The sequence below is a fragment of the Oreochromis niloticus genome, linkage group LG15 (assembly GCF_001858045.2).
Source record: "Oreochromis niloticus isolate F11D_XX linkage group LG15, O_niloticus_UMD_NMBU, whole genome shotgun sequence".
NCBI classification, from domain to species: Eukaryota; Metazoa; Chordata; class Actinopteri; order Cichliformes; family Cichlidae; genus Oreochromis; species Oreochromis niloticus.
Window position 1 is genome coordinate 29,652,480 of NC_031980.2, and position 17,641 is coordinate 29,670,120.

Sequence of the window (17,641 nt, forward strand, 5' to 3'; positions counted from 1 at the left end):
AGACTCATGGATTCATGGATGGATGAGTCGATAGATGTATGTTTGTATGGAAATTAAATACATGTTAAAGAAATTCATTTCCAAGAGAGCTTACCAAATGAGCCTCTAAGGAAAGGGTTACTCAAAAAGGTTTGTATGGAAATTTTTACCACAGGTGGAGGAGGCCAACTTCAAAAGTGTTTAATTTTTGGAGGGAACCTGGATCTGGATTTGGGGGCAGGAATTTGAGGGAAAATACTTTTATTTAGTATTTTTAAATCTACTTTTATTTATAGATTTAAAAATACTCTTGAATTGAATGTATAGTGTGGGTCCCTCTTAGACCTAAAAAAATAAAATTCTCTGTGTCAAATGTAGCTCAGTAGACAGAGGTAGGGATATAGCACTTAGTAGTAGTACAAAAGTACTATATAAGAACCACTCCATGAACCATTTACCACATTGTTTGGAGTTCCTTTTTTTAGAGTTTGTACAATTCACCACATGGACATTTTAGTTTTAAGCTGAGTTTGGGTTACATGACATAGGGACAGTTCATCAGCAAAGCTTAACCCCCTACTTAATTATTTTTCAGTTGAAATCAAATAGAGGCTGAAAAACTTCCTGAAACAAATCATTGTTCATGTAGACCTTTTCACTTGGAGACCCCCACCCCCAAAATCCCAAAACATACAGTATCTCCATCTACTTTCCCCTTTCTCTTTTTTTCCCCCAACCTAAACCGCTAACTTGAGCAAAATACAAAATTCACAATTTCTTTTCTATTGTCAAATGTCAGTTTCAAGTCCTAAATTCCTCTCACCTCTCAGACACAGGTGTCAAGAGAGGTGGGTTGCATGAATCATGACAACTCCAACTTCAAATCCGTACAGTGACTCTGCTCCCGTGACAAACTCTGTTCTCAACACCTAGTGGGAAAAAACACATCAGTCGAACTGGCAAGCAACACACATGCAAAGTTTTCACCAGCTAACTGGGGCTGACAAGTGAACTCAACAATCCAGCGTCGACTGAAGCTCAGCCATACAGTTAAATAGAGAGGCTGGTAACAAAAGTATCAGCTGCAACTTGGTGATGGCTGATGAGCGGCAGGTGTGGCTGCCTCCAGCACGGGAACTCTCCTCGGCCTGATGACACTTCTAAACCAGTCCTTCCGGAAACACATACGCACGTCCCAACAACTATACAGATAAACAGGGAAACAGAGGACTGGGAGAGGAGCCAAGACAAAACACATGACAGCAGAGTATGCCTACATGCAGTTCAGGAGGCCAACCGTGGTTCCAGCAGTAGCAGCAAAACAGTTCAGGCAGCCAACCAAGCGGGAGGCGACAACGGCGAAACACTTCTGGTGGCCGACCGCGGATCCGGGAGCCATGTAGGCTGTGACTTGGCAGGACGTTGACTTGCAGGCCAAACAGGATGTGGACATACAGGGCATGGCCTGGCCAAATGTGGACGCACAGGCCTTGCCAATCGTGCTGGAAGTAGCTTGGCAGGATTTAGACATGCAGGCCCCAACGGCACGCAGACCTCTGGCTTGGACAGAGCAGGACCTGACGGTGCACAGACCTTTAGTGTGTCAGCGTAGCAGGTCCAGACAGCACACTGACCTTCAGCTCGGGTTGAGCAGGTCCTACTGGCGCGCTTACCTCCCACTTGGACTGAGTCAGTCTCACCGGCAGGCTGAACTCAGACTCAGCCTGTTACGTAGCAGGACCTGACGGTGGTGGTGAAGCCCCAGGCTGTTGAGCAAGTATTTGATCTGGTGGTTGACCAAGTGGTTGATCTGGCGGATGGGCTCTCCTAAGCCTCCAGCAGGAACAGGCACAGAGTCAGCAAGTGCAGAGACCTCTGGCTGAGGCGAAGCAGGATGGTGGACTGGCTCCCCTGAGCCTCCAGCTGACGTGGCTGGATGCTGGATGAGCTCTCCTGAGCCTCCAGCTGATTTGGCCGGATGTTGGACGAGCTCTCCAGAGCCTCCAGCTGATATGGCTGAATGCTGCCTAGATTCAGGGTCCACCGGGGGTCCAGAATAAACTTAGCCCTTGTGCTTAATCTTTGGAGAGGCCCCGGTCAGAGTTTCAGTCTCTGGGAAGACCACACCAACGTCTCTGAAACTATATTCTCTGCCACAGACAGACACAAACCAGTATCAAATCTCTCAGTCTCAAAATCAGGAAATTCAGGAACACAAACCACATTTGAGAGAGCAGAGGAATAATATTTTACCTTAAAGCAAGGCGACTCAGCACCATAATCAGTCTCAGAATTAGCTGCCCGAGTCATACAAACAGAGTCTGCAACTTCATAAATCGTCTGTGAACAAATTTCCTCTGTAGTTAGCTCCGGAGGCTAAGCGTCCGCACCCCCCAGAGGTACTCCAGACCGCGTTGCTGGTGAGAAGCGCTGGTGACATAGTCGCCGTTTCCTCTTGGCAAGTTGATGTAAAAGGTTGTACCTGTAACATGTGACACAAGGTTCAGTAAACAAGAAGCAACTATATTCCCTGTGTGTGGATCACACATTATCCTGTTTTCCTTCTTCACCCCAACCGGTCGCAGCAGATGGCCGCCCCTCCCTGAGCCTGGTTCTGCCGGAGGTTTCTTCCTGTTAAAAGGGAGTTTTTCCTTCCCACTGTCGCCAAAGTGCTTGCTCATAGGGGGTCATATGATTGTTGGGCTTTTCTCTGTATTTATTATTGTGCTATCTACTGTACAATATAAAGCGCCTTGAGGCGACTTTTGTTGTGATTTGGCGCTATATAAATAAAATTGAATTGAATTGAATTGAATCATTGATTCCTACTTTTGTTTTTTTGAAGATGCAACACTTATATTCAGATTTATTTGTTTAATCAGAGTAAAAGCCCCAATACTAGATGTAAGCCTGTGTATCAAAGCATTTGAAGGAATTTTAGGCTTTATCTTTTAGTAACACTGAAATTCCTTTGTTAATTTGTCACTTTTTGAAGAAAGAAGGGAGAAAGCATTTATTTTTGTAGACAAACATAAATACATGCTACGCAAAAGGAGAACTAGTTTTAAGAACTAGCATTGCTTTTTTTCCATCTAATGACAAAATTTTCACCCCTGAGACATTTATGGAAAAAGACAGAATTTCTTTACACTCTTTATCTATGACATGAAACATGACTGTTTAACTGTTCAGCTACTTGGCTGCCAAGCACTCCTTTAATTTATTGTAGTTACACACTGAAAAGCTGGTGCATGAGACATAAACAGCCCCCAAGGAATAGAAACCCATATAACTACTTGTACCTCATGCTGCTCAGTGGTAAAGCCTTACCCACTGTGCTAAGAGTTTCATTCAACAGCAGCCATAACCTCCAGCTGACCCTGCTCTCTCACTTTCTGTCTCTCGCCACCTACTCTTCCAACACACTGCATGTGCATGACTTCTTGCATCCCAGTCTCAGAGAATGACTGAAGTATGATGAATCATTGCCTTGCTGAGAAATTGAGATGTATCTTCACTTGTGTGGGCAGAGAGGGGAAAGAAAAACAGTAAACCTCAGCAACGGAATTTTATTTCTGCTTTTAAGAAAGAATTCCTATAACATTTGTCTGTCACTGGAAATACCAATCTGTTCTGATTTCTAGGGTGTCAGATAAGACTGTTTTGTCACATACAAATAGTTCTGAGGGGTTGCATAGCACAAAAAAGTACAATTTCAAATAGGAGCAACATGTTTTGCTAGTGGAGTCAGTTCTCCTTTTTTATTTCATTGCAAATGTCACTGGTAAATAAAAAAAAAAAAATAGAAAGTACACTGGTATAAATAAGCTTCCCTTCTCAATATGAGTCAACTTCAAGTCAAAGGAAGTTAGTATGTGCTAAGAGGCAACAGTCTCTACAAAAAGGATGCCAGGTAAAATAGCCACACATCAAATTCAGATGTTTTTTTTCTGGATAAGGGTCAATATCAAACTGCAAGAATTTCTTTTATGCAAAAAAACAAAACAAAAAAAACATTTTATGGATGCACTTACCTCAACTATGACCCTCTAACTTGATTTAATCAAACACCTAATATGCTGTTCCATAAACATAAGTGATTAAAAAATAATATTCTGGTGCACATAAATTAAGTCAATTTTTTAACATTACAGTAAACTTCCAAATATGAATTCACTGAATTACGCTGGCAAATGCTGTATTATTATAAACATTTAAACCAGAATAAATGCTTGGTTGACTGTCCACCCTACATATTCCACACATTAGATGGCAGCACACTAATTGCAATTGTTTTTTATTTTTTGCCTGTCCTGTCCTTTCCCAAGCGGATCGTTATGGCTTTTACCATACAGGTCCACTTGATTGTCATAGTTTGTTCGATCTTTATTATTTATTTATTTTTTTACTTTTAAATTATTACAATCGAAACGGACAGGACCGGCAGATAGGAAAGAGAAAGACGAAGGAAAGAGAAGTTGGGAAGAGGCTCAACAGAAGGAGACGGAAAGAAAAACAGAGGAGAAAAGAGACAGAGACAAAATCACCTGCTGGAAAAGAAAAAAAATCAAGCAGAAAGAGAACAACACAATAGGAAAACCGCAGCAACAACCAACATAAGCATAAGTAACAGTAAATAATAAGTATTGAATGCTACTGAGCAGAAAGCAGTACTAATAAGGCATGATATGTTTCGAAGCAGCAGCCAACCAAGATAGTGTGTGTCTGTGAGTACCTGTTTGTACAAACAGGTACTCAGGTGTGAACACCCGTGTGCTTGTAAGTGTGTGTAAGCGCGCTTGTATTCACAAGGTTTCTCCATGTAAGTGTCTAATAGCAGGTGTGGGGAGCCATAGCCCTGCCCCCCAGGACATGAAGCAGGCATGGAGGAGATCCAGGCACCACACATCTAGAGGCCCCCCAGAGCATGAGAGCTCCAGAGCCCAATGAGTTAGAAGTCTAATATTAAAAGATGAAATCTCTCCAAACAATCTGAACTGCAAATGACCTCAAAGGCATGGTCCTCAGGGTGTCCTGCTGCACTAAGACCATCATACATTCACCAAATGAACTATTGGATGCCAGGTTCATGCAGTAGAACCTGATGAAATAGACTTGTTTAGTCAAGGAGGCTACTGCACAGAATTCTGAGAGAGAAGCACTTCACCTTGAAGCCAATAAGGTGGAGAGACCACATACACCCTTGCAAGGGCTGACCTGCCTGCCCATGAGAGAGTGTTGTCTTAGTGACTGGCTACCCGAGCAATTAGCTCTATAGTAGACAAACAGCTGGTCTGTTGTCCTGTGGGCCTGGGTCAAAAGAAGGTACACTATATTTGTCAAAAGTATGCACTCGCCCATCCAAATCACTGAATTCAAGTGCTCCAGTTACTCCCAAGGGTGACTGAAGAAATTTCTAATAACAAAATGGTATGGGGGCAGTTCGGAGCCACTTGGACCATCTGCAGGAGAGACTGAAGGAGAACAAAGGAAGGGAAGGTATACAGTAGATATCTAGACATTCTGTACTGATTTTTTCCTGTACCCTACCTGGGGCTGGGGTTGCTGGTAGTTCAGAGCTGGGCCCACTGCATCCCAGGGTTGCTGCTGGTTCTGGGGGGCATCTGTTTATCCACACTTCTGAGGGTGGGGTTCCACATATATATTAGATTACAATGGATGACTGAGAACCTACATAGATGATGTGGATGGATGTGTGTATCTTCTCGTGCAGTTTCTCACCACAATCAAGATTTTGCATGGCAGAGGTCTTAGATATCTGTTGAGCCCCCTTAAGTCCAAAACAACTGCTTTGGAATGAGCAAATAAGGTGTGTAGGACCCAGCTGCCTATGGCCTATCATCTCCCTGATTGCCTTCATTGCAAAGGAGAATAGAGATCTCTCCTGTAGGAAACTCCCTGTATTAAATATATGTTACCACCAAAGGGGTGCCTGACCCTATCACTGATAATTGATATAGGAACTGGAAATGATAAAAGCCTCCCAGGATAGCTCAATCCCATACCAGTGCCTAGAGACAGACTGAAGAGAGTGCCCTGGGAATCCCCTGAGACCCCAGTTACCCTGAGAGGTAGCAAGGAACAATTGTGCTTTATGAAATAGGGTTTCTGGGCCTTCTGGGGTCCTGAACCCTGATACGTAGCTTTCTGTTGGCTGTTTTTAGCCTTGTCTTGGACCCTGAGGTTGCATGGAGCCAACATTACCCAGTTGTGATGGTCTACCCTGTTGCATTACTGGGACACACTCCCCATGGCCTTGCCTTGCTAGAGCATGGCTGACATTTCCTGAGCACAACAATGGACTTCCAAAGTCTGCCATAGATTTAAGCTTGAGTCTAGGTCACACATGATAGGACCACAAGTAGTTTGAGAAAGCAGGCATGGTCTTCTCCCTGAAGCCAGGACTGAGACAGCTAGAGGTGGGCGAAAGAGTCCATCATCCTGCTGGTTGCCACTGCCTGTTCCTTCATTAGCTTCACCACGAAGGTGGAGATCTAGAGTAACTCACAGCTAGATCAGAGAGCTCCCCAAAGATGTTTAACCAGATCTTTCGAGCTGGTAAAGGGGGAAAATAGCAACTGTATTAACCAGCTGACCCTGTCATTGGATTGTGTAAGTGACATCAAGGGCCCCAGCACCAAATCCTCCAGATCAGGAAGTAGTCACATGACCGATTTGAGATGACGTAGCAGCAAGACGCAGCCTGGTTGAGTCTCCTTTTCAACTTGTGTTGAAAGTATGGATTTCAAACTATAAACCAGTTTTTACATTGTATTGATAGGCAAGTAAAACCAGAGTTACGATAAATAATTTACTCAATGCCTTATCCTGAATAGTGTCATCATGTTTTAGTTCAGGAGGAAACAGAAAAAAACAGATTTTCTAAGAACAATGGTTGTAAGAAGAAAGTTGTAAGTTTTTGTGAGCAAAAAAAAGAAAAAAAAACATGACACACCATTTGCTATTGGTGGAAAATGCAGGATGTCATTCAATCAAAAAGTGATTTGGCAACATGTGGTATACGGTTGCTTAGAAAGATGGGGAAGTTGTGGGAGTAGTAGTAGTAGTGTGAACGAGAGAGACAGTGATTTTAGATGTTAACAGTTTGTGACTGTGTTGTTATAGCTTGAATGTGTTAATATGCTTTTGTTTTGTAAGATTTGGCACCCTCTTGTGGCCTCAGTTTGTACTCGGGAAACTTGTTATGCCCAGCTAGTTTGGCGCAAGTGTGCAGTAGAGGTGAAACCTTTGCCCACATATGTCTATGAGTTTCGGTGGCATATTATAACCTTACTATTTGATTTGTGATGCATGTCTAATATGAGAATACTGAGTTACTATTTTAGCTTTGTACATCCATTTGTATGCTAGCGAATATATATTAACATGCGTTTGCCAACTTATTATGAGGAATAATACTAGTTCACTGAAGGTTTGTTTAATTTAGGCAACTTTGATATTTATGTTGTTGCTGTTTGTTGATCTGTTTTTGTGTTTATTTAGTTTTACAAAAAAAAAAAAGAAGAGAAAGGAGAGACAAAGAGGAAAATGGATAAAGAATAGATAAAAACTCAAAGTAACACGGCATTGTAAACTGCAGATGCAGACCACAGTAAAGAAGAATCTGAGGGAAAAGCATTCTCTTCTTCTCATTCTGTTTACTCTCTGTCTAACTGGATAATCTAAGTCAAGCCCACATCTAGTGAGGACAGAACAGTGACCTTTGGATTGTTTGAAATGTATAGTGTAGAGTTGTTTTTTTGGCAGCCAGGTGAGTACCCAAAAAGCCTAGTTGATGATGAGGGGCAGACAGCTGTGTGTTCAGAGAGAGTCCTGCCTGACTTTGTTCACTCACCTGCCTTGTCTCATGGAATTCCCTGCTCAAAATCCTTTGACAAGGCAGTGAGAGAAACAAAAGAAACAGGAATTACTCCTTGGCAGAAATGGAGCACAGGGAACAATAAGGAGAGCCTATTTCATCCCACCCGGTCACACCTGAGGAGGAAAACTACAGACAACCATCCAATGTTAGACCAAAAAAAAAAACAAAATTTGGAAAGCTGCTATACTGAAATGTGGGCTTGTTGATCCATACTGACACACACACACTCACAGGAGAGTCATTCACTTCTTACAAGTATAGACGAAATTTTAACAGGTTTTCCACAGGGACCACAGTGTCATTGCCAAGGTTCTATGGTACTCGTCAGTATTCAAACTTTATTTATGTTTACATTCCAATCCAATATTTGTTGTTTTTAAAAATGCTAAGTATAAGCAATAATATACTCTTTTTTGTCAGTTAATGTAGATAAAAATATACTGAAAAATAATTGCTGTCCTTAAACTATGTGACAGTCTTTTTAACAACAAATCTTTTTCAATGTTTTGAGAGATTGAAATTTTCAGTGATGTTTCTGCAGAGTGATTTTGGGAAACATCAGCTGTCAAAGGCTGACTGTAAAGGACAGACTTCCTGGATCTGTTGCAGAATTTATGAGTGAGGTTCAAAGCCTTAACACTAACTTCAAACACTAACTTCACTTTTTTGCCACACTATCGTATCTTCGTAATGGCTTTAAAAATAAAAAATTAATTATTTGGTTGCACTTTCTATTACAGCTCGGTAATAAAGTAGTAATAGTAGGGTAAGAACGTGGAAACAAGAATTTAATTATTGTAGTTATTACTACTCAGTTATCAAAGTAATAACCGTTAATATCCAAGTAATATCATGGTAGTAACTGTGGTAACAGTTGAGTAATATTACACTGAAATGTATGTAATTGTATTTTATGTACTTTATTTATATAAAGACACATTCAAGACTGTGCATTAAAGGTCCAGCAGTATGTTTTTCAGTTGGGTTAGTGCTGTGCAGTGTTGCACTTTGTGTTCTATCAATCTAATATCAAGTAAACACAGGCCACTATTGCAGATACCAATAATGGTACAGATACCTTTAACCTATAAAGGCAGCTTACGTAGGGAAGAGAATGTTTCATGATTTATGAGTTGAATCATCGTCAATTTGAAATTGCATCAATTCTGAACAAATTTTCATGACAACAAAATCTGGGCTTTTTACTTTCCACAATAATTAGTTAATACAGCAAAACACATCTTTCAGCGTTTTATGTATTTTGAAACAGATTTTTGGGAGAAATGGAATATAAATGTGCCTCCCTCTAACGGAGGGAGGGTCACCTTCTTTTCTTTAAATATGCTATAGGCTATAATGTTTCTGACATTTTTCATAGTGTATGACTGAGATATATATATTTAATTTAACGCAATTCATTTGGCTATATATTAAACTTAGAGGATAGAAGCAAAGTATTGATCTTGTTGCGCTAGTATCGGTAGGATACTAATGCTAGTCACTGTACTGATACCGTCAATATTTGAATTGATCCGCCCACCTCTAGTTTGTGCATATTACATTAAAAATAAAAAATAAATAAAAATATTGGTTAAGTCAATATTTTTATTTTTATACTTTGGAACTATCTAAAATTGAGGAAATACAGATTACCATAGCAAATGTCTTGTTTATTGCCTTACTGTTTTCAAAATGTTAAGAGTTAATGTTATAGTTAGGCTTAGGTAAAGTAGAGCAGTGTATAAAATATATTTATCAATACCTGAAGTCACCATACAGTATAGAACATGAAGTATTTTAATTGTAATACATAAGCATGACACTTTTTTATGGAATTGTGTGTGGATGAAAGCGACTGTTTCTGTGCATTGTTCAGAACTTGTGGGGTTCTTAGCAGTCAGATGGAGGCTGTTTTAAATCAAGAGAATTTACTGTGGTGATCATCCCACCTAGTGCTCTACAATATTATAAGTGATCTGCAAACAGGCCATCCTGATGGCTTCTTCATCGTCACTGGGGATTGCAAAGACTGGGATATTTTTAGAGAAGCTGCTGCATACACAGACACCGTGGACCTGGAGGAGTACACAACCTCAGTGACCAGCTACATCAGCAAATGCATTGAGGATGTCACTGTCTCCAAGACCGTCATCACCTGTGCAAGCCATAAACCCTGGTTCTCTGCAAACCTATGCAACCTGGTGAAAATCAGAGCCTCTGCCTTTAAGTCCAACAACAGAGAAGCTTACACTACAGCCAGAATAGACCTATCACGGGCCATCAAAGAGGCAAAGCGGGAGTATGCAGAAAAGATCAACACACACTTCACAAGTTTAAAGGACAATTGGCGAATGTGGCAGGGTATTCAAACAATCACAGGCTACAAGCCAACACCTCCGGCATGCAGCAGTGGTCCATCCTTGCCTGACAAACTGAATGACTTCTTTGTAGGTTTTGAAGCAGAGAACAAAGAGCCAGCAAGGAAGATGCCCCCAACAACCAAGTACTCTGTCTGTCCACAGCAGATCTCAGGATGACACTACGCAGAGTAAACCCGCGAAAAGCTGCAGGACCTGACAACATACCTGGCCGGGTGCTTTGGGAGTGTGCTGACTAGTTTGCAGACATCTTCATGGACATTGTTAATGGACATGGACAACTCCTGTGCAGTTGAGGTAGGTCAGCTGTTCACTGCTATCAGACTCCTCAGCAGCTGACCTACCTCAACTGCAATTTGCGCATCAGGACAATTTGCACATCAAGTTTTTTTGCACATTAAGCTCCTTTGTACATCCTTTTACATTGACAACTGCATACCTCACTTGTCTTCATTTACTTATTTTGTACTTATTTATTTATCTTTCAGTATTTTGTATCCTTATTTTTACCTTAATTATCCTAATATCTTGTCTTTTTTTTATCCTTATTTATCTTATTCCTTTAACCCTACCTAACTTGGCATTTGTGTATGGAAAGCAAGGGAAGAATTTCATGCTTTTTGACAAATAAACAATAAACACTTTGAATCTTGAATCAAATGCACTATAAACTGGACCTGGGAACAATATGCTTTGTCCCGCAGCAGTGCGGCAGGCGAACAGGCACGACATTCCCAGCGTGCTGAGGAGGAAAAGACGGGGGTGTCGAGCTGGGAGGGAGCGCCATTGCCCAAGAAGGAGATGTTATAGACCATCTCTTCCTTCTGTAGTCACTGGAAATGTAAGATCGCTGCCCAATAAGATGGATGAGCTCACGTCTCTAACCTGGTCACAGAAGGAGTACCAGCAATATACCATCATGATGCTAATGGAGTCCTGGCTAACACCCCTAACTTCAGACACGAGCATGACGCTACCTGGATTCCAGCTGCTGCGGGTGGACAGGAAGAGAGAGCAGTAAGAGGAAATGAGGGGGACTGGCAGTGTTTGTGAACGACAGAGACATTGAGCTGTTAGCCGTTAGCATGCGGCCGTACTACCTCCCCAGGGAATTCTCGCATGTTATCACAATAACAGCGTATGTCCTCCCCTCGGCCAACGCGGATGCAGCCGTTGACTCTCTCCACTCTGTGGTCAGCAGACTGCAAACGCAATCTCCGAGATCCCTTCTCCTAATATCAGGGGACTTCAATCATGTCTCACTGGACTCCACACTGCCTACCTTCACCCAGTATGTGACATGCCCAACCCGAGACAATAGAACATTAGACTTACTGTACGCCAACGCAGAAGAGGCATATAGTTCACCTCTCCCTCCCCTGGGCAGATCTGATCACAACCTGATGCACCTTGTCCCTGTGTATGAGCCCCAATGACTATAGAAAACATGGGCGACGCGACAGCTCCCCAAAAATGAAGCCAAAACGTCTCTTTCGCCCCCTGGTGTCTGGCTGCAGTATAGGTCATAAACCCCGCCTCCTCCATGTTAGCGGATGGGACTGGGGTCAGACTAAAATAAATTAATTCTCCTCAGATAATTTTTTTCCAAAGATTCTTTCTTTTGTTTTCAATAGTTCTCATCACGCTGATTTATGTCCAAGGGGTCTCCTCTCCCATAAGTTTGATTCTAATTCCTACCGCGGTGATGTTAAATTGGGGTGAAACGTCATCATAACAGCTTTGACTGTCAGCTGCAGTCACAGAGAAACTTGCGTATCTCTGTTCGGGAATAGCAGATAGAGCGTAGGCTCTGAGAGGAGGGCCAGCATTTACTTACGAAAACACGACGGACTGTTTTAACCTGGCAGCCTGAGGTGTTCTTCAGTAAACTGGACTACCCGACAGAAGGACCCAAGGCCCCGCTGCACTTTTTCGGTAAGTTAAACGTGTTTGTAAGCTAATCCGTAACTACCGTCCTTAGCTAGGTCCTGAGACCTAGCTAGCTAAGATGAGCACTCGGCTGTCAGGGTTCGTTTAGCTAATCTGTGCAGGTGAATGAATTTACCCTGACTAAAGAAATCAAGAGAAACGCCCCAGGCTACTCAGTCACTAATTACTGTTACTGTACTTTTATTGCAAGTATTATACTGTAAAGGCAACAGGCTGCACTCTGCTAAAGCTCCTGTGCAGAGCTGATTCTTAAATATGTGCAAACAGCGTGTTTTCAGTCTCTTGCCACATCTGTAAAGACAGTAAAACCATTTTTAAAAAAAGAAAAAAAAGCTTGTACTTCAGTAACTCCTCATTAGGGATGGGTACCGGTGTCCAGTGCCATGATAGCACCGGTTCTGACATAAACGGTAGTAACCAGACCGAAAAGCAGCGTACATTTCGGTGCTTTATTTCGGTGCTTTTTTTTCCTGAGCCAATTCTAGCCAATCATTTTATGTTTCCGAGGATAGTAGGCGGGGCCAGGTACATACGTTCTCTTAGAGCAGAGCTACAGATTAAAAACGCCCAAGGCGAAGCGATCAAAAGTCTGGCTGTACTTCACAGCAAAAGATGCAAACTCAGCAGCCTGCAACAAGTGCTTTAAGCTGATACTGTGATACTGTCAAAGGAGGTAACACCTCAAATCTGATGAAACACCTGGCGATGCATAGCGGGTTTTTTTAAAGCCGAGAAATGCGCCGTGTTTGATAGCTTGCTGCGAGACCTCACACCGTGCACATCTACTGCGGGTGTGGTGCCTGTTATCGGACCCGGAGTTAGCAACATCCCCCAAAAACCTGAAGAGGAGAGTCCATTTCTGCTACGCTGACAGGGCTAGGGGAGCCCTGTCAGCGTAGCAGAAATGATGACGGATGATGATGGCAGCAGCAGCCGTTCTTCTCTGCGTGAGTAGCTTCATGTTGTTCGTGTGTAATTAACGTTGAGTACGCTAACCACATTATTACATTAATGCATGTAAGGTGAACTAGCAAACACCGTCGTAGTTACATGCGGCTGGCTTCTTGTTTGATGGCAGATACTCCCTTCACCCTGGCCAAAATGGCTAAAATGACCAAAGAAAAAGTGGAAAACAGTTAAACATGAGAGGTTTTTGGACAAAGTTTGTGTTTTTTCCATTGTTTAAGCACTGCTTCCAGCCAAGAGTGATACCATATATGCCCTATAGCTGCAGAAAAGGCTAACATTGTTATCTTTTTACAAAAAAAACAGCTGAACATGAGAGGTTTTTGGACCAATTTTGTGTTCTCCATTCTTTAAGCACCGGTTTGAGCACCGTTTAAGCACCGGCACCGTTTCAAAGGTACCGGTTTGGCACCGGTATCGGATAAAACCTAAACGATACCCATCCCTACTCCTCATTAATCAGTAACTATGGATTAAAGTACTGTACTGTACTGTAATACTGAAAAAAATGTAAGAGAAGAACTTCAAATCCTGAGTGTGTGAGGACAGAAGGATCATCTTTATTTCAATTTTGAGGGATAAAATTTATATTTGAGTTTGATGGTACTGTTCTCTTTGTGATTACAGGAGCTGCCCTCAGATTCAGACCTCAGCACCACCCAATGACAGCAGACAGATCATCTAACATGTTCACTGCAAAATGAATTGATGAAAACAGTACAAAGGTTAAAGTACCACATGTGCTGTAGTGAAAGCTGCAGCTGTTGTATTGATAAAGTTAAAGACAAAAAATCAAAAGGATTAATCACCCATGTAACTGTGTCACTATGTATCAGCATTAACAGGACCTCAGTTTGGTGTTTCACAAAGCGGCTGATCTCAGACCTGCACAGCTTCCGTTTCAAACACTTGATGTACTCAGCTGCATGAAGAGCACATGAGATTTTCTCTAACACAATTAAATAAAACCTGATGAAGGTCAAAGGTCATCACTTGTATGTTGAACTACAAACCTGTGATCTGGAATTCTTTCACAGTTTTTTGCAGATAGTGTGTTATTTACCATAAAGTAATTCAGAGTTATTCATTCCAGAGTAACCAGAGAGGATCATATATTTTTAAATATATAACTTTCTACAGGACTGAATATAATATCTTTATGTAAAAGTCCGGAGCCTCTGGGGAGTATCCGAGTATTTATAACATTACACAAACCAAAGGTCTCCATCACAGTGTTCATGAAATGCTGGGTTTATCCATCTCCTGGGGCAAGCCCTTATGTCCCCCTGGGACCATTTTCAGCCACTTGCTTGTTTTAAATTCAAGCCATTTCCACTGTGTTTAGTGGAATATAGCCAAACTTGCCAAAGGATTTTTTTTTGTTTTAACTTTAAAATTTTGATATGAGTTTCTTAAATTAGCCTAAAATAGCTGAGCAGCAAAAAAAACTTACACTCATCCCCCTAGTGGCCGTTTTCGCCCCATTGTCAACCATTATAAACGCAATTTTTCATCCCCCAATTATAATAACATAAATTAGTGCATTACTTTATGTTAGAATTTCAATGTGAACTCATGGTCTTAAAATTTGTCCACCAGGTGGCGCCATTTTTTCACTTTTGGAGCATAGAGCGAAATGGAGTAAAATTCCATATTTTTTCCATAGTCTTTCAGCTCAAATAAATGATAATTTTGTCTCACTATCAGTGTTTCTATGTGTGTGTTTTTAAAAAAATATAAAGGTCTTTATGCCCCCCAAAAAAGAAAGACAGAAAGAAAACAAAAGTGTGTCTGTGCCTAACTTCAAAAGTCTTTTCTCTTAGAAGCGCTCACTGCAATATAAACAAAATAAATATAAAAGCAGGGGCCAAAACCAAATTAGACTTTATTTTGTCTGCAAGTTCGGGTTGTTTATGCAGGTGCACTGCAGCAGAGGTTATATGAATGAGCAGTAGCGCGGGAGTAGTCATTTTCAGGATGGCACGATACTATCGCACCGAGCAAGTATTGGAAATGGTCCTGGACTCTGAGCGCCAGGATAGCTCCTCGTCATCCTCCTCTGAGGATTCCGGAGATGAAACGGATTATTCTGTGGAAACAGAGCAGCCGGATTCCAGTTTTTGTGAAGAAACCTCTGAAAATGAGAGCGAAGAGGAGATTGAGATGGAGGAAGCAGCATCGATGTGGACTTCCAAAAATGGGAAAATCATTTGGTCATCCACAAATACGGAGACGCTCTGGTATGTTCCAGTAGCCACTGGTGTCACCCAAGGACCGACACACTATGCCGCCGCCCGAATCAGGGACCCGACATCCAGTTTTGCACTCTTCCTCACGGATGAAATTGTGCAGCACACCGTAGCAATGACAAATCTGCACAGGAGACGCGCAGTCGCCGATTGGAGAGAAATGGACTGATGAATTTATGGCATATGTGGGGCTCCTCATTTTGGCCGGCGTATACCGATCAAGAAACGAACCCACTCGCAGCCTCTGGGCTGAAAAATCCGGACGGGACATTTTCCGGGCCACCATGTCCCACAAGAGATTCCACCAAATCGGTGGGGCGCTGCGTTTCGACGATAAGCTTTCCCGACCCCGACGCCATCAGGACAAGCTGTCTGCCTTCCGCAAGGTGTGGGATTTGTGGACGCATTGTCTGGAGCTGCTGTTTAACCCAGACAGAGACATTTGTATCGATGAACAGCTGGTCCCATTCCGAGGAAGGTGTAAGTTCAAACAGTACATACCAACCAAGCCTGCGAAATACGGGCTAAAAATATGGACTGTGTGCGACGTGAAAACGTCCTATGCCTGGAGAGTGCAGCTATACACCGGCAAAGCTGGCGATCGTGCGGAGGTCAACCAGGGGATGAGCGTGGTAATGGAACTAACTGAGGGGCTCAAGGGAAACTTCATCACGTGTGACAATTTTTTTACTTCATTTGCTCTGGCAGAAGAGCTACTGAAGAAGAAAATGGCCCTGGTTGGCACAATCCAAAAAAACAAGCCCGAGCTTCCGCCTCAGTTGCTCCGGACAAGAGAGAGAGCAATCTTTTCCTCCGCCTTCACCTTCACGCTCACCCACACCGTCGTTTCGTACGTCCCCCGACGTGGGAAGAATGTGCTATTGTTGAGCACGAAACACCGCACTCCCGATGTAAGCGAGGAAGAGAAGCGAAAGCCAGTGATCATACAGGATTATAATAGGTGCAAAGGAGGTGTCGACAACCTTGACAAGGTAGGTGTCATTACGCATCAGTTACGCACAGATTTATTCATTCTTGCTCATATATTCTTGTGTAAAATATACATAGGTTTTACGATTTCGGGTTTTTTGTGTTTTTTCGTTAGGTTGTTGGCACCTACTCCTGCAGGAGGAAAACAAACCGCTGGCCAGTGGCTCTCTTTCACAACCTGCTGGACGTCTCACTGTACAATTCGTACGTGCTGTGGACAGCAATTGACCCATCTTGGAAACAGCAGAAAGCATAGAGGAGGAGGCTGTATGTCGAAGAAGTGGGAGAAGCTTTGGTAAACCCACACATATTCAAGCGAGGGCGCCTTCCCCGCATGTCAGGTGCTGCAGACTTTGTGACGAGTGTGCAGGGTGCTGCTGCAGGCCCCGCCCCAATCCCTAAACCGGGCAGGAGTTCTGCCCTGAAAAAAGGAGGCGCATCTGCAGCACCTGCTGCAAATGCGGAAAGTCAACATGTAAGGATCACATTATGCCCGTTTGCAGACTCTGTTTGAACTGAGCAGGAATCAGACACACCTCAACATTCGCTCCACACCGCCACATTCGCTCTTCTCTCCTCTCTCCCACCCTCTCACTCGCTCTTTCTTTCTCATACCTTCCCCCATTCCCAAAACATAAATGTTCATGTTCATTGTTCTAAATAAAAGTTTTTTCTGGTTCAAACTGATCTTGTATTTTTATTTACATAATTTTTCATTTTATTTCAGAACACAACAAGGTAATAAGCGGGGTAAAAGTGTATCACATAATATACCATTATATTGAATTACTGTGCACCTGCAAAAAAATAATGATGGATCAAAATGAATGTTAGTAGTAATCATTGGACCATCCAAAGGCCTAATTATAATAACAATCAAATATTACTTCAAATGTATTTTATGGAAAATATTTGAGTTTTTTGTTTTTTTTCTGCTAAAAATCCAGTGCGCTCATGTAATGAAACTGGAATTTAAAGGGTTAAAACAACGAAAATATAATTAAAACTTTATATGAATATTTCAGGGAGAAGTAGTTTTAAAAGACTGACTAATTTAAAGTGGAAAAAAATATGAATATATAATATTTTTATAGCACTTTTTGGGGCGTGGCCGTTTTCGGCCCCTAGGGTGATGAACGTAAGTTTTTAAAGGATGACAAGAGGGCTAGCAAACGAATTAATAACAGAGTGATTTTAGAACTATAAGATGATAAGCTGTGTGTCTT

The 17,641-nt window shown here is 42.1% G+C and overlaps 1 protein-coding gene and 1 long non-coding RNA gene across 2 annotated transcripts; one reads left to right on the forward strand and one right to left on the reverse strand.

The window, feature by feature from the left end:
• Positions 1–168: 168 nt before the first annotated feature.
• Positions 169–11,676, reverse strand: LOC109194913 (uncharacterized). The gene is made up of 3 exons (XR_003214291.1): positions 11,596–11,676; positions 2,233–2,461; positions 169–2,129 (listed from the first exon to the last, which is right to left on the reverse strand). It is a non-coding gene; the product is annotated as an uncharacterized LOC109194913 (long non-coding RNA).
• A 4,033-nt stretch (positions 11,677–15,709) lies between these two features.
• On the forward strand, positions 15,710–16,759 carry LOC112842355 (piggyBac transposable element-derived protein 4-like). Its single transcript, XM_025898647.1, has 3 exons — positions 15,710–16,084; positions 16,190–16,417; positions 16,531–16,759. The coding sequence occupies exons 1-3, from the start codon at positions 15,710–15,712 to the stop codon at positions 16,669–16,671; spliced, it is 744 nt and encodes a 247-aa protein (XP_025754432.1). The 3' UTR covers positions 16,672–16,759.
• Positions 16,760–17,641: the final 882 nt, after the last annotated feature.